Source organism: Haliotis rubra, unplaced genomic scaffold, assembly GCF_003918875.1.
Source record: "Haliotis rubra isolate DU_JTF1 unplaced genomic scaffold, ASM391887v1 Scf38, whole genome shotgun sequence".
NCBI classification, from domain to species: Eukaryota; Metazoa; Mollusca; class Gastropoda; order Lepetellida; family Haliotidae; genus Haliotis; species Haliotis rubra.
Window position 1 is genome coordinate 1,919,394 of NW_025767057.1, and position 21,453 is coordinate 1,940,846.

Below are 21,453 nucleotides of genomic sequence, written 5' to 3' on the forward strand. Positions count from 1 at the left end.
TACAATGTGTGAAGCCCATTTCTGGTGTCCCCCGCCGTGATATTGCTGGAACATTGCTAAAAGCGGCGTAAACCCGTACTCACTCACTCAGAGTGAATATTGCTTCACACCACGGTGTCTATTGTGTGGCTATAGTGGTAGAACATACGGCATTAATTGCATGAATTCTATACAGTGCAAAAGATCCCTGAGAGGCTCTGCCGAAAGAAATCAAAGTACAAATGGGTTGTGGTCTTGGTTTTTACTATTGAAATCACATCCACGAGCATATATACAAAGGACAAACTTCAGTCAATTGGACCGTCGTCATTGGCGGTTATGATACAAGGGAGATAATCGCATAATTTGTGTGATAAACATCATATCAAAGCGTCACCAAATACTGCTATACGGGCATGTACAATGCCAATAAATATGTACATATTTGACAAAATCAAAATATGACAGTTATTTTGCAACATATCAAAACTATGTAGTAAATGCATCGTTCAGTATATAACAGAGTACAGATGCTAACAAGGAAAGCTAAATGTAGCATCGGTAAGTCCATAATCGGTAAGTACAAATGTCCATATATAGAAGTCTGGAAGGTGGCAACAGGGACGTGACGTCACAGGCACTATGAATCACACATGTTTTACATACTAGTGGAGGGAATGGACATATGGTGCCAGACACTTGACCCTGGAGATCTGCGGAACCTCTATATGTCACCTATACGCCTGGAAAGAAGTAGAGCATAGCTGCGATTATGTCGTTTATCTTTGATAAAAGAATGCTGTGTAAATTCCATAGACAAAAACATCTGTTTTGTTTGCAGATTCTCATCCTGAGAATGAAACCGAAATAGATTATCTATAGACTAAGTTGACGGATATTCAGAATTTTAAACACTACTTCCACTACTGCCTGTGCTTGTTTGCAGGACGGAGCACTTGGGATGAGACCTGTGAAGATCCGGGTTAGAATTGATCTTCAGTAGCTCATGCTTGTCGTAAGAAACGACTAACGGGATCGGGTGGTCAGACTCGCTGACTTGGTTGACACATGTCATCGTATCCCAATTGCTTAGAATCATGCTCATGCTGTTGATCACTGGATTGTCTGGTCCAGACGCGATTATTTACAGACCGCCGTCATAAAGCTGGTAATTACTGAGTTCGGCGTAAAACTAAACTCGCTCACTCACTCACGTAGGATCGACTCGAGAGTCCTCACCATATTTGTCGCTGGTGTTTGTGGTATGTTAGACATGTATCAACATGAGATACATCTAGTATGTAGATATTTCCAACTTATACATGGAAATGCAGAATACAAAAGAAGAAACAACAAGCGGTACTTAACCTTTTCCCCCGCGGAGCGTTGACTGTTACAGGTATTTGAATGTTGTTGGCCCATCGTGCACTGCAATCAAAGTTGTAGATTAAACGTAAAAACTAATCAGATACAAAAAACACAATGGTGTATGTTCAAGAGTGAAGAAATACAAATATACTTTCCCAAAAAAGAAACGCATAGGCCATTAATCTGTTGCGAGAATATTGTATTTTCAAACATGTAGAACTCGTCCACAAATAGACTTTAGTGCATGTATTTTCACATCAGTTAAGAAGAAGGAAATATCTATATAACTAAGTGGATAATTGTAGATAACGGGGACGTTGAGCGCGATGGTGAGGACGTAGCACGGTCCCGACGTCGGGACTCCTGGCTCTCTCAGTCCAGTCTCTCTCAACCTGTTCCGTACAGTTGGATCTGGATGGTTTTTATAGCCAGACAGTGCATGCTCTTTGCTGCACAATTTCAACTGGAAGGTGATTTCTGTTGCGTTATGGCGATGCGTTTTAATCCTTGCAAGAAATCTCATCAAACTCAATATTTTCAGGTAGAGTCGATTTTGTACGTGTGCAATAGTGTAAAATCATGTCATCAACACTTTTGTTACATAGTTTGACGATTGTTTGAACACAATAGGTGATTAATAGCTTTTAAAAAATACAAAACGCCTATGCATTTCTTTTTGGGATAGTATATTTATCACAGCTTGTCAATTACCATAATCAATGTTAAATGTGGATTCGAACGTATATCGTGTAACAGCTAAGGGCCGCAACTCCAGGTACATACGGACACAAACCGCCCCAGTGGTGTAGTGGTTAGAGCGTCCGCCCGGAGAGCGGAAGGTCGCGGGTTCGATCCCAGACCGCGTCATACCAAAAGACGTTAAAATATGGTTCTTGTTTGTCCCTGCCTGGCGCCTCGGCATTAATGGGTACAACAAGGACTGGTCGGCTCGGAGTCAGTATAATGTGTCTGAGTGGGGTATTCCTGCTTCACTGCGGCATGGTATCTCAGAGGGCTAGCACTATAAAACCAGTTTAAGTCTGGGCTAGTACAAGCAGCCGCACATACACCTACACACGCATGAACGTCGTCATATGAGCGAAATATTCTCAAGCACGAGGTAAAACCCAATTTCACCTCACCTCATTGTGTGCATGTTAAAAAATTTACAAGTGGGAGTTATTGTGTGATGCATTCATATATACTTACTGGCCGGGGTCACCTCGCTGACGGTGGTGACGCGCGTGCTGACCTGGTTGGACTTTGGCGACCCCCGACCTCTGCTAGGAACGTTGTCACGCTTGAAACTGTAGAGTGGAGAACATATAACAAACTATCGATAACGGACGACAACAGTTCTTGACATGGTTAGGTCGGGTGCGCCTGTGAGTGAGTGAGCCGCTTTTAGCAATATTCCAGCAATATCACGGCGGGGGATACCAGAAATAGGTTTTACACATTGTGCCCATGTGGGGAATCGAACCCGGGTCTTTGAAATGACCACTAGGCTACCCCACCGCCCCTTTGGTGCCTGTTAGTATGGTATTGATAACAATAGCATTACCACATGGCCATTCGTATTATTTATGTGTTTCTCGTGTCCAAACTAAACCAGCAAAGGGAGCGGGCAGGTGCAAAATAATCCATAAATATTACATATAAAAGTGTTACGGTTTGAAGGGGGCTGAACCGCGTTCCTATCGACTTACCAGGATTATGTAAGAAGGAAATGTTGCAGAGCATTTACTTCATAGGGGAACTATAAGATTCACGGTTTAGGTACAGATAAATAATCATGATCGAAACTTGGTTCAAAGATTTCCAAAACAAATACCAAAAAAATTGAAGATACATAACAAAATACAATTTCATAATTCGTACTCGTAATTCTTAGAGCCTTGTCCTCCCGATCCCTTGCAGGCCCGACTCTTGCAGCACAGAACAAGCCCTGCGAGGAGACCCAGCAACAGCAAGGCTGCCAAAGCAGCAATCAAGCCAAGGATGACGGGGTTCTGCAACGCAGCATCTACCGGGGACAACGTTGTAGCCGAGCCGGTCCCACCAGCTCCACCAGTTCCGCCGGCGCCTCCAGTTGCACCTGTCACTGGCGGCATGGTAGGAGGTGGAGGAGGCGTCGTCGTATATACGTACTGGACGTTCGCTGTACACGTTGTCGACCGTGGCGGAGTTCCTCCATCTGTTGCCTGGACGGTCAGATCTACCAGGGCTCCAGGCGCCAGCTTTCCATCTGGGTCCCCTATCAACCTGACGTTACCGTCACCGGCAATGCCAAAGACACCGCTTCCGGAAGTACCGCTGGCGAAACCGTACGTCACCTGTCCGTTGACTGACTGATCTTCGTCGGTTGCTACAACTGTGCCTAACGACCGCCCGATGGTGTCGCCGTTGTTGATGATGCCAAAGTTGAATGCGGGTAAGGTGCATATTGGGTCGTTATCGTTAACCTGAAGAGGAAACAAATCTACTGTATTGAAGTCAGAAATGACATGAAACGTCAGAAAAACAGATTGCTGGTAAGGCCATCCGTATGTTACTGTATGTCTCATCTATATCCTTAACAAACAACAGTGAGTGGGTGAAATAATATTTAACGTCACATAGGCAATATTTCAGCCATATCGTGACGAGAACAATTTATGCATTAAAGATGAATAAATTTAGAAGTTACAAATCTGTCGTCGATTGATAGTAAAACCTCTAGTGTATAACAGGTGTTAAGTTAAAAAGCATGTTATCAAACAAAGATGTCATTAAAGAGCACAATACAATATAACACTGGGCTGCGGATCACCAGCAAATGATGGTAGATACCACACTAGAGGCCATGGGACTTACAGTTCTTTTGCATGAACCTTAGCTGGGTTTACATCATACCTCCAGGTGTTTTTGAGCAAAATAGCCATTCGTTAAAATATCAAAAAATCTACGATTAAAACTATGGCAATGATGAACATACATTAAATGATGTGGTTTTACGTACCCTACCCGGAGTACAATTATTTTAAAATACTTCAGCCCTCTGTGGGGGAGCAGCAAGAAAACGGTAGGGAGAAAAAATATGTAGATTTTATAAATTTAAACAAATATGTTCTCTGCTTATTAACCTATTTGTCATATGTTAAGATTTCAATCACTTGATAATAAATAGTGAGTGAGTTTAGTTTTACGCCGCACTCAGCAATATTCCAGCTATATGGCGGCGGTCTGTAAATAATCGGGTCTGGACCAGACAATCCAGTGTTTAACAGCATGAGCATCGATCTTCGCAGTTGGGAACCGATGACATGTGTCAACCAAGTCAGCGGCAAGCGTAGGTTGCTGAAGACCTATTCTACCCCGGATCTTCACGGGTCTGAGAAATAAATAACGATATATCCACATAAAAAACGGAGTGTGGTCGAAGCAAGCCGTCTGGTTGGTCAACGCTGCTAAATCTGCACATTCTTTATAAATTCTCTGGAATTTTTACTTCCATCGACTGCTTGACTTGAAAGAAATGTAAGATGTTTTTCCAGCAAAATGGCTTCTCAAAGAAAGCATCATTTGTAAATGTCTCTTTAACAAACATCAACCAACCAGAGGACTTTATTCGACCACACCCCCGTTTTGTGCGGATATATCGTCAGCCATTTGTGTCAAGATCGTTTTGTTGACGGTCAAAATCGGGTTTCAATCGACTTGCAGAAATAACAATAAAGAATTGGTAGGTGTCATGAGTGGTGTTCGATAGGCCAATCATCCATGATTAAGTTTTAATCGATTGCATGCGATGGTAGCGTAGCGATCGGCAAAGCAGTCGGGTGGGGTGCACCGAAGTGTCCGACCTTGTCAAGATGTATTGTACTGAGAAGCATTTCGAGTCGGGGGTCATCTCAAAATTTTGTATATAATTTATAAAATCTTTAATCCTCGCAAAGACACGAGGGCCTGTGCTATTTAACGATATTGCTAAGTGCGGTGTTAAACAACCAACCAACCAACTAGATAATGAAGTAACCTACCTCCCTGACAAACACGGTGACCGTGGCCTCGGCAGACAGCCCCGTCGTGTCTATGAGTTTCATAGTCAGGGTGATCTGTGCCGGACCGTTGTTGTCACGGTCCAGCTCCACCGCCTGTCCCAGGACGCACTGGGCTGTGTCCACGATGGTGAACTTGTTGGCGTCGGCTCCCTCCAGCACGAGGGTGTGAACGTCGCCGATGTCGGGGTCAATCCCGCCACAGTTTAGAAACACACCTGGGGAGTTTACCTGAGGGTTGGATATAATTTTGATTTTATTGTGGCGTCATGATTGTCTGGAGAGGACATGATGGTGGTGCCATCATCATCATCATCATCATCATCACCATCATCATCATCATCAAAACTAGCGTCACAATCGTCATCACCATTACCATGATCATTACATCAGCAGCAGCAACATTAAGATTACATCACCACCACTAACATCATCATCATCATATCATCATGATAACGTCATCATCATCATCATCTAATCGCCATCGTTTACATCGGTCGTCGTTATCATCACAAGCGCTAAGTACTGAATTTCTCCGAGATACTGTGATAGTAGTAGGGTAAAGCCGCTTTGTGGGGACAGTAAGCACTGACATCTCACAGTGTAACCATGTTGGGATTCGAAACCAGATCTCCAGTTTGACAAACGTGCCTGCCACCATACCGCCATCGGTACTGCTACCACTTAAAGGGGTCCTGGGTGTTAGGCATCTCTGAGTTTGGACTGGTTCCCCAAATGTCTTGATTCCCAGGTGTATGCTCAACATATATATCAAACTTATGTGTCAGAGTGCAGCTTGCTACTCCTCGACATTGAGTCTCAGCTGGACAGCCCTTTCTGCAATGTGAAAACCTAAGTGAAGCAAGTCTTGCCTTTCCTCACTAGAATCTCCTACTTCAATGGGGCTCCTGCTCTGTTTAATGGAAGCATATGCTAAGAGCAAGTGTTAGTCTACTATAGTCATTAACACTAAGTCTAGTATTTCAAGCACCATGATTTACCTCGTCGAAGTAGGCAATGTAGTTCTGACCATTGAGGAACTCGGGCTTCTCGTTGACGTCCGTCACTTCGACAAAAAGGGGGTAAAGCTGGGAGTCGAGACATCCGTCCTTAGCCCGGAAGGAGAAGGTGTACTTGTCTATCATCTCCCTGTCTAGCTTCTGACCGTTAGCCACTGTCAAGGTCACGACTGTATGTGGGAGAGAGATTGTGAGACGGTGACTTTATACAGTCGTATAGTTGTGATCATCTTTACTCATTATCTAACCATTAATGTGCATGAACATATATTGTAGATCATCTAAAAACACTGACATAGTCTCCTGGGCCATGTTCACAAAGTGATCTCTCGTGTCCTGGGCCATATTCACAAAGTGATCTCAGCGCTGAGGCGATCTCAACTCCCACACTTTAACAAACGCAGAACAGGCAACATGGGTGTTAATGTGAAACAAACCGGACAAAGTCACAGGTAAATGCTCTTGCACGGTGTGGACTGTCCCAGTGCTGTGCTGGGCCATACCGGGACACACTTCCGGGACACCAGGAACCCATTGCAGCGTGAGAAAGGGAGTTGTCATCAGTCATTAATCACAGTGGTGGAATGTTTGTCTCAGAGATCTGTATCATCTTAAGCTGACCTCTCTACAATTTTGAAATTCACAAAAACAAAACGGCAATGTTTTCATGACCCAACCCCCTCCTTCCACCCGACCCAAAAAGTACACAGCTGTGCTGAAATGCGTCGCCCTCTTCGCGGTGTCAATTTTTCATGATTCCAAACCACCACCATACGTTCTTCTCCAATACACCACCTCACCCACCCACCCCTCACCCGTCCCCTTACGTACTGCCGGCGGCGATATATCTCACAGACGCTATACATTTCTTTCTCTCAGGTAGAAGTGATGCGTGCATCAGCAGACCCCAGCATCCGTCAGAGATTCACATACCTTTGTTAGCTAAGACAGCGTTGAATTTGAGGCGGTCCATGTCAGGTACCACTTCCCAGGTAAGGCTTAACGTGGTGCACTGCTGGGTGTCCTCAATGGTGACTTGAGCTATAACGCCACCCGCAACCAGATCCTCGGCTACCTCCACAGCTCGCGGTAGGTCTTGAAACACGGGGGCCTGGTTCGTGTCTGGAAAGTTAAAACACCGTCCGTCTCTACAACGTGGGATAGTGATTTGTGATAGATGTAGGATGCAAATGTGAAATGTAGGATAAATATAACCCTAAAACAATGGGTAAATTCAGTACCCAACGAGTTAAGTAGAACCATTCTGGTAAATTTTGGATAAAGGCATTTCCCGGAACATACGGTAGAACTATTCTATTCAACACGGTATGGAGTCAGCGCGTGTAATGTTGATTAGAAGAAATATTATGTTGAACAAAATGTAGAGAAACTTACGTCACAGGTAAGATAGAACAATTCTTTAAAAGGTGTGATAGACATACAATATAGAACAAACTTTATGGATAACAACTTCTTTTTATTCGTGAGTGCGACGTTTCGATACAGATTATTGTACCGTTGTCAAGCATTAATGGAACATGAAGAAGGGGGAAGTATATATATATACTGGATGTAACAATGTAACAAAGAAAACAACATAATTAACATAATTGGCTAGGCAGTATTTGAACGAATAAAAAGTTGTTATCCATAAAGTTTGTTCTATTTTGTTCTTCCCAACTTCTAAAATGCCACTCAAAGAAGAAGTAAGCAACATATATGAAACTTGATATTTTATTTAATTTAATGTAGATTTACACACCTGAAATGTTTAGGTCAGAATCGGTTAACCAAAATAAAGGGTCTGGCCTAACCACAATGATCAAAATCGGTTGACCAATGTAGTGGGGCTGGAGTAACTACAATGTCCCCCTGAACGGGGAATAGTCCTATATTTTAAGTACGACTCACTTGTCATGGTGAAGGTGATGGTGCAGGTGACGGTGTTGAAGGGGTCGGAGGCTGTCACCACACCAGTGTACTGACTGACCGTCTCTCGTATCATCAACCTCTGACACTGTATCACGCCAGCTGTAACACAGAGTCGTGATTTAGGGTTAGCATAATACAATCATCACTATTGTCGTCGTATGGGCTGCATTGTTCAGGTAAAACAAACGTGATTGTTGACGTAATATAGACACCACTGTTGATGTAATATAGACACCACTGTTGACGTAATATAGACATCACTGTTGACGTAATATAGACACCACTGTTGACGTAATATAGACACCACTGTTGACGTAATATAGACACCACTGTTGACGTAATATAGACACCACTGTTGACGTAATATAGACATCACTGTTGACGTAATATAGACATCACTGTTGACGTAATATAGACACCACTGTTGACGTAATATAGACATCACTGTTGACGTAATATAGACATCACTGTTGACGTAATATAGACACCACTGTTGACGTAATAAAGACACCACTTTGACGTAATATAGACATCACTGTTGACGTAATATAGACATCACTGTTGACGTAATATAGACACCACTGTTGACGTAATATAGACATCACTGTTGACGTAATATAGACATCACTGTTGACGTAATATAGACACCACTGTTGACGTAATATAGACACCACTGTTGACGTAATATAGACATCACTGTTGACGTAATATAGACACCACTATTGACGTAATATAGACACAACTGTTGACGTAATATAGACACTACTGTTGACGTAATATAAAAATCGCTGTTGACATATTTTAAACACTACAGTTGACGTAATATAGACAACACTGTTGACGTAATATAAAAATCGCTGTTGAGCAAACTATAAACACTATAGTTGACTTTATATAGACAACACTGTTGACGTAATATAGACACCACTGTTGACGTAATATAGACATCACTGTTGACGTAATATAAAAATCGCTGTTGGCATACTATAAACACTACAGTTGACGTAATATATACTGAACAAACTTTATGGACGTAATATAAACACCACTGTTGACGTAATATAGACACCACTGTTGACGTAATATAGACACCACTGTTGACGTTATATTGACATCACAGTTGCGTAATATAGACATCACAGTTGACGTAATATAAAAATCGCTGTTGGCATACTATAAACACTACAGTTGACGTAATATATACTGAACAAACTTTATGGACGTAATATAAACACCACTGTTGACGTAATATAGGTTTGGTAACGTACTATTGAGTATGGTGAATGTTCCAGGATTCGGTTGTACAGACATCTGCAACGTCAGAGTGTCATCGTCGGTCGCAACCATGGTGTGGACAGTGTCGCCGACGTTGGCTACAGACGCATCAACACCAATCAAATCTACGAAACAAAATCATCAAACATTAACCTTGCTTATGATACAGATTCCGAAGGTTAGATTTCAGTTAAGAAGTTAATATTCAAAATAAGTGAGTGTGGTTGGCCACTTAGAACAGAATTCCATCCACTCCAAAGCGTGCCGGCCTGGTGGCTGAGGTCGTTGACATGTTAGACGGAGATGAAAGCCACAAGCTCGAGTTTGAGGCTGAGTTCAACTATATGTTTTCAGTTTCAGTAATTCTGTAACTGTTGTACCAAATATCTACTCTAATCCCTGTACTACCGCTAAAGGCAACTTCACCGTGTCACAGCATCCATTGTATTTCAAGAAAATATTTGACAATGAGCTCGAGTATATGGAATATAACTTACTGGGGTTACAGTTAAGGTTCGGAGGGGTATTCTGTCTGATGTTGACAGTGAGCGTGCTCCTGATTGACTTGCCGTCGTGGGAGTCCGTACAGATTACATCCACAGTGAAAGAAGGGATGGTTGCAAACGATAATGGTTGCAGACCAGTGTAAAACACGAACGAATCTGGAAATATATACATAATTCTTATTTCATTCTTTAATCATGATATTGTTATGCGATACACATCAATCCCAGGGTGAAGTGAATAATGCTTTGGTTTACCGATACCTTTATAAAATAGCAACATTCCAACAGTATCAACAGCTTCAATCCCGGATGTGCCCATGTCCAGTAAACGCTTTCACCATTAGGCTACCCACCTACTCTGTCAGAATGAACCTCATTGAACTCAATTGGCAAAGGCGATTAGATAGACATTAAATAAAAAAAATGTAGTTACCTTGCCCTCCCGTCTTCTTCTCTACGACGAACGCAGTGTTGGCTGTGGCGGGAAGGACTCTGTCGGCCTCGCAACCGTAAGTGTCGGTCTCAGTCACTTCTATCTTGAAGACTTCTGTCTTCGTACTTGTGTCCTCACTCAGAAACGCGGAACCTGGCAAGTTGGTAATCACAGGGGGTACGTTCTGGAAACATGGAAAAGTAAGTTTGGTTTTTTTTCCGGGGGTGTTCACACATAGCGAAAACAATCGTGTTCTCGGTCTCAGTTTCCACAACTACGGGACAATTGGACAATTGTTTCACAGTTTCTGAGAATGACACAAACAAAAACTTGTGATTCGGGGGTTATGAGTGTGTGAGTTTAGTTTTACGCCGCACTCAGCTTTATTCCAGCCATGTGGCGGCGGTCTGTAAATAACCGAGTCTGGACCAGACAATCCAGTGATCAACAGCATGAGCATCGATCCGCGCAATTGGGAACCGATGACATGTGTCAACCAAGCCAGCGAGCCTGACCACCCGATCCCGTTAGTCGCTTCTCACGACAAGCATCGGTTACTGAAGATCAATATTCTAACCCGGACCTTCACGGGTCTCGATGGTTATGTAGTTGATACGAGTGACAGAGTTGTGATTTCAACGGAAGTTTTTACAGTGTTTCGGCGAATGTTTTCAGTCATATTTTGATGGCTTTTGTGATGTTTTGGTTCAAAATCCAATTTTCAAGGCTATGCCTTATGTCCGTCAGTTTGTATTGTTATGTGGAAGTGTTAATCATTGAGTAACAGCGTTCCAAGTGTATGACGTTGTACAGTAGTGGGCAGGGATGTGCTACTTTAAGACAGAGTTCGGGAAGGTACTCTACAATCCTATGATCCTTTCCACCATATTCTGAACCAGGGAGGTGAAGGCGGATCTGGTACATTTTCTAGGTATATAAGGGGAAGTAACTCTTGCCTCTCATCTCACCTTAAATCTCACCTTTAAACGCAATTGCTTTAAACAAGTAAGTGTGTGGAGATGATTCTTACACAGTCAATAATGCCGTGCTTGACTGTCGATTTTTCAATCACGGGGGATAAGTATTTCAAAGTTCCATCCCCAAAGGATCTTTTGAATCATATATATTCATATCTAATTATGGTACTTTAGAACTTATCGATAATTTTATTAATAGATAATACAGAAAAATAAAATGTAACATATTTGGAACATAGAATGGTATGTATCCAAAAAGCGGTTTGAAGTAGTGAAAAACTACTGTCATATTCAGAAGGTATGTTAACGTATATTCCTTGAACAGTTGAAATCGTAGTATATTTGTAAAGTTGAACTGGAGGCTAAGCTGTGCACCATCGCCTACAGCTGAAGGGTTCGGGTAACTCCTGCAGTAAACTGCAGAAGTATTGCTAGTGCGGTGGCCAAACTTTGGCTCCTGGCCCCGATTTCTCGAAAAAAACTTAAGTTTTTACTCAAATTTCAAACTGAGTTTGACAATTTGGAACAGCTGATTTTTTAACTGAACTGCATTTCTTTTTTTATAAAAAAGCCCAAACAACTGAAATAGCCTATCTACCCAACTCAAATTGTCAAAAATGCATTTTGCTGCTTTTTCTCAAATTTGAGTAAAAACTCTTACTCAAGTCAAAACTCACACTTAAGTTTGCTTCGAGAAATCGGGGCCTGGTGATCTAGAGACCATATTTAAAACGCTCTGTTCAATAATATTTAATTCTTGTTCTCAGACTAGTTATATCTGTATAATCTGTGAGGACTTATGTGCTGTACTGTTCTTCAAAGACAGCTTTTGAATATCTGAATACATAATATCCATCTACGTGAAACTTTCTGTCGTCACGATTTAGTGATGTGACGTTTAATTTTAACTCTCTCACTTATTTACTTACAAACTGCACAGTGACGGTAGTATCAGCGTTTCTGGGAGGGGTGCCACCGTCCGTGGCTCTCACTGTCAGGGTGTAGATGTCGTTACGCTGGGCCTCAGTCACGACTGTCTGTAAATACACTGACCCGTCAGGTTGCACGAGGAACCTTCCCCCGGAGTTGTCCGCCTGGAGGGAGTAGGTCAGCGCAGCGTTGACACCAGTGTCCTTGTCGGTTGCCGTCACCTGACCAATAGTGCCCACCGGAGTCTTCGGACTGATGAACAAGTTTGTATTGGTAATTGCGTACTCGGGGTCGTTGTCGTTGAAGTCGGCAACGTTGACGTTAACGGTTGTCGTCGCTGTGTCCCCTCCCTTGTCTGTGACGATGACCGTGACAGGTACTTGCGTTAGGCCGGCATCAAAGTCGATTTCTTTGATGTTTTGGAGTGCCCCCGTCCCAGAATTGATCGTGAAAAAGGAGTCGTATGTGCCGGTACCCATGGCGAAGGTATGGGTTTCGCCGGCGTCCTCGTCGGTCACGGTGAACGCTGGCTGGATGGCTGGCGTGACGGGGACCTGCAGTTTCACAGAAAGATCCAAATTTCAGTATTACTTAAGCAGAAGCATTGGGTAAATGGGAGCAATAATGGTTAAACGATATGTACAATTTAATTCCTTGACATGCTAAACAAAGGTCGCACAATGACAACCCCTTGCATGATAACAGAGTCACGTACGAGGACTCATTCAAAATTCAACGAGAAATGAAAACAATTGGTAAAATATTTTCCATATGGAATAGGGCATGCTGACTATTTTACTATATATCTTTGATTTTCGATGACTCATTTATATATTGAAGTTATAAACAATATTAGAATTATCGCCATTTCTAGTGGGCATACAGTTAATCAATCAACAGCATTTCCTGTGTAAAATGCCTCTTGCAGAAGAACCTAGGACGAAATTCGAGATTTCGTCTCCCGCGTCATCAGTATCTAGACCAACAGCTGTTGGTGCACTCACGGGGCCTTCCAGGATGTTCATGGTGTAGGTGGGGCTTGTGAAGGCTGGTGGGTCGTTCCGGTCGAGGACGTTCAGAGGAAATGAGAATGTCGAGCTGAGTACTCCATCATTCAAGACCAAGGTCATGGTCATGGAGCTAATTGTCTCAAAGTCCAGTTTTTTCCCTGCTGCTACAGATATGGTGCACGCTGAAACACGGTATGTGGGAAGCGGACATCAACTGTCTGCATTGATGTGCAGTAAAGATCATCTATTTTATGTACATTGGCGATCAATTGTCTATACTGATGCACATCGACACGGGCTACTTCCCTTACATCAACCTATCTCACTCATTCACCCACCCACCCAGACTTTCTCAAACAACGCAACATTTGTCCAGTTTCTCCAAGTGGCTGTCTAATTGTTGTAACTATTTTTCCACAGTTGTACATCTACTACAATAGTGTCGCAATGCTATGCCAAAAATAAACCACATCTCGACGGTCACAATTCTCCACTACAATCCGAATAAAGGTACGAGGGGCACTGCACCATATCCACAATGCACCTACTTGTTGGGTTCAAGTCAAATGTTGCTCTTTCAGTGACGGGATTGACGTCAAGCGTTATAGTGATGGTGCCGGGCTCGTCATGGGTGCAGGTGTACAGGGCGACGCCCGGAGCGACGTCTTCGGGAATCGTCAGCGTCGTCGGCAAGTTTGTTATAGTAGGCGCTGTGTTGAGATCTGTAGGCAACAATATGCATGTAAATGCATGCATGGCCGTGTGTATGCAATGCTAATGTTAGTCATCACCATCATGAAAACAAGTATATATGTACTTGTTTATTCACCATGTCTCCCTGTTGCAACAGTTTGGTAGATATGTACAGTAATCTGTGTATAACACGAACTCGCTTATACCAAACTAACGGGTGTAACGAAGTAGGTTTGGGTCACTTACTCTACATTTTAGTCGAAATATGTACAGCGAATTCCGGGTATAACGAACTATACTTAGTTGTCCCTTTGAGTTTCTACGTGGTTGACTGTACCTTACTCTTTGGCCAAGCTTAAGGTAATATAATGCTCTTCTACAGCTCCAGTATATTTTGGAGAGGAAGAGTAATCAACCACTCAACTCCCCGCAACCATCCCCACCCAACCCTCGCTTTAGCCAATACTTACTGATGCCAGTGAAAGATCATCACTACAATACTCTCTGATGATCAATGAGTGAATGAGTGAGTGAGTATGGTTTTACGCCGCTTTTAGCAATATTCCAGCCATATCACGGCGGGGGACACCAGAAATGGGCTTCACACATGGTACCCATGTGGGGAATCAAACGCGGGTCTTCGGCGTGACAGATGACCACGACCAATACTCTCTGATGACCAGTGACAGATGACCACCACCGATACTCACTGATGACCAATGACAGGTGACCACCACCCTGATGACCAGTGACAGATGACCACGACCGATACTCTCTGATGACCAGTGACAGATGACCACGACCGATACTCTCTGACCAGATGACCACCACCCTCACTGATGACCATGTGACAGATGACGAGTGACGACCGATACTCTCTGATGACCAGTGACAGATGACCACCACTGATATAACAGATCACTGATGACCAGTGACAGATGACCACCACTGATACTCATGACCAGTGACTCTGATGACCAGTGACAGATGACCACCACTGATACTCACTGATGACCAGTGACAGATGACCACCACTGATACTCTCTGATGACAGATGACCACCACTAATACTCTCTGATGACAGATGACCACCACTGATCACTCCCTGATGACCATTGACAGATGACCACCACTGATACTGATGACCAGTGACAGATGACCACCACTGATACTCTCTGATGACCAGTGACAGATGACCACCACTGATACTCACTGATGACCAGTGACAGATGACCACCACTGATACTCACTGATGACCAGTAACAGATGACCACCACTGATACTCTCTGATGACCTTGACAGATGACCACCACCGACACTCTCTGATGACCAGTAACAGATGACCACCACTGATACTCTCTGATGACCTTGACAGATGACCACCACCGATACTCTCTGATGACCATTGACAGATGACCACCACTGATACTCACTATTCAGGTTGAGGGTCACCTGTTGCTCCACCATTGTCTGACCGTCTGTGACTTTGATCTTGAAGTTGTACGGTGTTGTACTCAACGTGTCGAAATTTACTTTTGCCTTCACGTTACCAGTAGCTGGAAACAGAAACAAACTAGTTTCCCCAAACAGGACAAAGCAACACTCCAGTTTAAATGATGTTCATGTGAAGCATTTGTGTCCTTATCATCAATACTATGCTCGCTCCCATCATACTCCTTGTACTCATTTTCCCACACTTGCATGGTTTTTGCACAGTTTGTCAATACACGTTTATGTTACGATAATAAAAATATATGGAATCCTGTCATGATCATTGCCAACAAAACAAGCATATTTATAAAGAGGTGATAAAGCGCCGTACGTGGGTCTATTTCGAACGCTGGAGATGTTGGATCCAGGCTGAAGACGAGATCGTCCCCGTTCGGGTCGGTGACGAGTGATGGGAATAGTGTGTTGCCGGTTTTTATGGTCAGCGCGTCGACGGTCTTCGATACTAGACACAAAAAAACAGTGAGAGTTGGTCATACATTACGACACATCGCCATCTTTCATCTAAACACCTCCTTAGTTGTGGATATTGACAACCTGCACATCAGACAGGTCGGTGTTTATAGCTGGCATGATTGTGTAAAAAAAATTATGTCGATCAGCTGTCTTGGACATTTTGGTAGTGTTGAGAAATCTTAAGTAGTAAAGATTCAGTAAACTGTAATTGAATACTGGAAGCGGCATTTAACAACATTATGCTGGCATGTCCGTCTGGTTTCATCGTCTGGTTTGAGAAATTCGTTTTGTTCAGCTTGTTATTTAGTTTTGTTTTACGCCGCACCCAGCATTATTCCAGCTCTGTGTCAGTAGTCTATCATACCTATCCCTTTTGAATCATGGCGCCTAGAATCGACGCAAACCAGTGGTTGAAAGAATGAGCACTGCCCCGTACATCGGGGTACATCGCGGTACATCGGGGTACTATGGCGTACAGTCACTGCCTGACTTGATCCCAATTCCTCCCCCACTACGACAAGCATGAATGCGTTGCTTGCCGATTCTAACTCGCTTCGTCGGCGGTGGGGTAGCCAAGTGGTTGAAGCGTTCGCTCGTCACGCCGAAGAACCGGGTTCGATTCCCTACATGGGTACAAAGTGTGAAGACCATTTCTATTGTTAACCGCCGTGGTATTGCTGAAACATTGCTAAAAGCGGCGTAAAATCTAAACTCACTCACTCACTCTAACCCGCTTCACTGAAAGGTAGGAATAGAGACAGTTGGTTCATACTTGCAGCACCCTCCGTGAACACCGGCGGAGAGTCGGGGATGACAGCAATTTGGACGTAGCTGTGGTCGATGTTGTTGCTGCTGTCGAGACATGAAAACTCCACCCTGTAGGACGGTACAGTTGGAGGCCCATTGGCAGACAAGTAGTACACACAGAAGTCTGGAAGTGTGAGCACTACCATGAACTAACTATTGCAATCATTTTCACGTATTTCTTTATCTCGTGATGCTGAAAGGATTGCCGTTAAGAACCAAGACTGCAATGGTCGTATATCATCTCATCAACTTCTGCCAGGCGTTAATTTACTGTATCATGAACCTGGTGTGTATGGAATCCTACTAGGGACATTGTCGCGTTGTAGCATTGTAGCACTTGGGTTAATCATGACATTGTTTGCTTGTGTTTATAAGGGCTACAATGTCCCTTCTGGAATTCCATAGTTTTACCTTTTATGCAAAACGGAAGCTGTTTCGATAGATAACCATGACTTGTTATTTTCTGTGGTTGGTTATGATGTTTATAAATCATTTGTATAAATCATTTACTTAAACTAATATTAGATTTAATTTTCTTGTCCTTCACATGTCGAAGAGAGAATAAGGGTGTAGCAATTGGATTGGGATGGGTATCGTTCAGGAATATCAGACTGTATCACGTTTCTGTCATGTCCCTGACCTTTACCATTTTGGTGGAACCCACGAGAACGGTGCTGGTTTGGTTTAAAATCATGTAGAAACCGAGCAACTCACCAGGGTCCCCGGCTCTCTTCTGGACGGCAAACATGGCGAGGGTTGTGATATTCTGGGAGCACGTGTGGGGGTCAGGGGTGACAGTTAGCGGGTAGACACACAGGTCTGTCGGCTGAAGCTGGTTCAAGGTCGCCGAGAGGGTTGGATTTTGAATCTGTACCTGGACAAAGCAAATTTTTCAATATACCATTATCAATTATTTGTAGCAGCATAGTACTGTAATTTTTTCATTCTAATTCTATGGAGGCGGTGGGGTAGCCTAGTGGTCAAAGCGTTCGCTCGTCATGCCGAAGGCCCGGGTTCGATTCCCCACATGGGTACAATGTGTGAAGCCCATTTCTGGTGTCCCCCGATGTGATATTGCTGGAATATTGCTAAAAGCGGCGTAACACCATACATACTCACTCACTCACTATGACTATGACATGCACAGCTTTCATGTGCGTCTTCCTAGGTTCAGGTTGCGGAAGAATAGCCTTGTGGTCTGCACCTTCGCTCCACAAACAGAAAAAGGCCAGGTTCGATTTCATACGTTTGAACTGAATTCAAAATTCACATTTGACCTTCCTTGGGGTCTTTTGTTGGAATACTGCTGAACACGTTCACTCTCTGTCGCACAGTCACACTCAGGCGAGAATTCAGTTGTAACCAAGTTGTAACTGTGATATTGAGTATTAATGGTGTGTTAAATGAAGAGTAATATGTCAGTTTTACTGTTGGAAGAGGTGACTTGGCAGACGTTGGAATACCCTGACAGAGTCGGATCGTGTAACGAGACATTTGTTTCATCTCTGTACGAGGCGGGGCGGTAGCCTAGTGTTCCATTCCCCATATCGGTATAATATGTGAAACTCATTTCTAGTGTCCACCGCCGTGATATTACTGGAATATTGCTAAAAGCGGCCTAAAACTTCACTCACTAACTCACTCACCCATCTCTATACTAGACTGACTGACTGAGTTTGGTTTTACGCCGCTTTTAGCAATATTCCAGCAACATCACGGCGGGGGACACCAGAAATGGGCTTCACACATTGTACCCATGTGGGGATTCGAACCCGGGTCTTCGGCGTGACGAGCCAACGCTTTAACCACTAGGCTACCCCACCGCCCCTCTATACTAGAGAACGCCGGATACACTTCAGGGTTACGGATTTGCTGTCCCCGGTGAAAATATATATGAAATTAGTGAATCAGAGAGCTGTGAGCAAAAGACAAAGAGGAGGAGATTTTGGAGTAATACATTAACAGAACCTTATGGGAATAGGTTAACGGTTGATAGCGTGCTTCCAACTTACCTGGCCAAGACCGACACCGGCCATTAAACACAGGTACAGTGTCACATACAGATCCATGCTGGTCTCGTCAAGTTCTTCCCAAATAATCCTCAATCCAAATGTCTACATGTTTATCAGTAAGAATAATTCTTCAACGTAGTAAGATCAGTCACATTTCAGTGTCTGGCGAAACGTTCAAGTCGTCGGTGGTACAGTTCGATCACAGTGTTTATGTAAACAGGGAAAGGGCATGTTCAAGTTGAACGATCAATGATAATGGTACGAAGTGTCTCGTTCAGATTATTGACGTGTATATTTGAGGAGATGTGCTCTTATTATTGGTTTTCTATAGCAGTGAATGTATTGCTAACTGACCCAGCCTAACACCACAATCCAGCAACAAACACCCTTTGAATGAAAGCCCCGCACAACTAAGAAAGCAATAGAAATGTTTCTCCTGGTAGAGGTAAAGCCGTTAAAACACGCGTTACCTTCCTAGGATATCAAAGGTGTGAATCCACGTTTGTTGTTGATTGTGTGTATGCCTTACACCGTATATTCTATAGCCATGTCATATATCTCTTTATCAACCGGGTCAAAGTACGTAAGCGTTAAAGTAATACTGATTTAATGACGATTGCTATCGAAATAGTAATACAGTAATACATGATCGTTTATTGATCAGAATGAATCTTCGTATATTGCGTCTATTTGTCAAATAATGAAAATACAAAATAAATATTTGATGAATAGATAAATGTACTTGTAACATTCTGTTACGCTGACACGTTTACCTATAGAAGGTGAAAGAGAACTGTTAAACCATAATATATCAGGTGCTAGTGACATATAACGGACTTCAAAGCATGGTTATTCATATATAACCTCTCCAGCCGTAGCCGCGACAGACATTATCATTTAATGAAACGCAAGCATACACATTCCGTTAATTGATACGTCAATTCAATGCAAGTATTGCATAGGTTATAGTTGAAAACAGCCTACTTTGCGTACCTATACATGTATACCTATACGTATATGTATAGGTATAGGTATATGAATGCAATTGGGATCCATGTTAACGTGTTGGCTCGTCACGCCGAAGACCCGGGTTCGAATCCCTACATGGGTACAATGTGTGAAACCCATTTCTGGTGTTCCCCGCCGTGATGTTGCTGGAATATTGCTAAAAGCGGCGTAAAACCAAACTCAGTCAGTCAGTCCATGTTAACGTATATGTTTACCGCATTAATCTGAAAGACGAAACCACTATGAGTCGAATATGATACATATCACGAATATTCGGTCTACACTAACGAATACAATATCATGTCAGCAGCTGGAGTGTAATTATTTATATTCACTGAAACAATAACAAAATATATTCTTTGACCTGTTTTGACCTGTTGACAGTGTTAATTTATCGCGACAATGACAAGTGACTACATTACTGCCAATACTGACTACAAATTATACATGTGATATATTTTATCTGGCATGAGTGAGTGAGTTTAGTTTTACGCCGCTTTTAGCAATATTCCAGCAATATCACGGTGGGGGACACCAGAAATGGGCTTCACACATTGCTCCCATGTGGGGAATCGAACCAGGGTCTTCGGCGTGTTGAGCGAACGCTTTAACCACTAAGCTACCCAACTGCCCCTATCTGGCATGACGTTATGTGTGTAGGGTTAACCGAGGCGGGGGACATCAATGTGGAACAGGGGTCTATATGTCGTAGATATACTTCCTGGATCTAAATAATTAAATCAGAGGAAAAGCACAAGAAATTATAAGAAACCATTGTTTGTAAGATTCCGATTCCGATTCGGATGCTAATAACATAGATCTTTTACGGCTGTGAGAATGTTTGTGGGTTTTTTTCTTCCCTTAAGATGTATAAGCACTATCAAAAGTGCTCGCGAAAGCAAGCGAATGTATAAACATGCAGGGGTGTGCTAGCCAAGGTGTGAACGTGGTCGCTGCCGAAGCAAACGTTTGATGTACAAGGGTCCATTACTCGTGTACCCCTCGGTTCTACTGCGCCAAACTTGTTAACAGAGACACATGAAATGATGGGTACAATGTGTGAAGCCCATTGATATTGCTAGAACATTGCTAAAAGCGGCGTAAAACTAAACTCACTCACTCACTCACTCACATGTAATGACGCTCAAACAGTGAACAGAACGTTCAGCAAGACCTTTTACGCACGCACCGGCACGAACCGTCTGAATAACAAGGGAGATAACTTTGCCAACACGCATTCACCACAGCGTTCGTCTGTCAACACACTGACATCAAACCCGATTCCAGGTTAAAGGTCATTTGTAGCCTGTCTCGCAGTCCCTGAACCACATTATTTTCCCTACTGCCAAGCCCTCTCTGCAGTTCTAAAGCCCTAAATAAAGCCCTAAATATGAATCGGATGTTAGGTATTGTGAGGTGGTGCGTGAAATAGTAAGACTGAAGTTAGACAGTGGAGGTGCGAGGCAAGATCGGTATGAATCGGATGTTAGGTAATGTGA

The 21,453-nt window shown here is 43.1% G+C and overlaps 2 protein-coding genes across 2 annotated transcripts; both read right to left on the reverse strand.

The window, feature by feature from the left end:
- Positions 1–226: 226 nt before the first annotated feature.
- LOC124286305 lies at positions 227–3,914 on the reverse strand. The gene is made up of 4 exons (XM_046722664.1): positions 3,229–3,914; positions 2,557–2,654; positions 1,348–1,407; positions 227–722 (listed from the first exon to the last, which is right to left on the reverse strand). The coding sequence occupies exons 1-3, from the start codon at positions 3,912–3,914 to the stop codon at positions 1,373–1,375; spliced, it is 819 nt and encodes a 272-aa protein (XP_046578620.1). The 3' UTR covers positions 227–722; positions 1,348–1,372.
- Positions 3,915–12,446: 8,532 nt separating this feature from the next.
- LOC124286247 (protocadherin-9-like) lies at positions 12,447–13,484 on the reverse strand. Its single transcript, XM_046722591.1, has 2 exons — positions 13,464–13,484; positions 12,447–13,013 (listed from the first exon to the last, which is right to left on the reverse strand). Exons 1-2 carry the CDS (start codon positions 13,482–13,484, stop codon positions 12,447–12,449), a joined length of 588 nt encoding a protein of 195 aa, XP_046578547.1.
- Between the last annotated feature and the right edge of the window lie 7,969 nt (positions 13,485–21,453).

What these genes read in the sequence shown, in the direction of transcription:
- LOC124286305 (XM_046722664.1), bottom strand. Translation starts at nt 3,914, where the DNA reads ATGAGACATACAGTAACATACGGATGGCCTTACCAGCAATCTGTTTTT. An exon ending in CAAGGCTCTAAGAATTACGA is followed by an intron (nt 2,655 to 3,228) that starts GTACGAATTATG and finishes TCCACTCTACAG; the next exon opens with TTTCAAGCGTGACAACGTTC. An exon ending in CAGCGAGGTGACCCCGGCCA is followed by an intron (nt 1,408 to 2,556) that starts GTAAGTATATAT and finishes CTTTGATTGCAG; the next exon opens with TGCACGATGGGCCAACAACA.
- LOC124286247 (XM_046722591.1), bottom strand. Translation starts at nt 13,484, where the DNA reads ATGAACATCCTGGAAGGCCCC. An exon ending in TGAACATCCTGGAAGGCCCC is followed by an intron (nt 13,014 to 13,463) that starts GTGAGTGCACCA and finishes GTGAAACTGCAG; the next exon opens with GTCCCCGTCACGCCAGCCAT.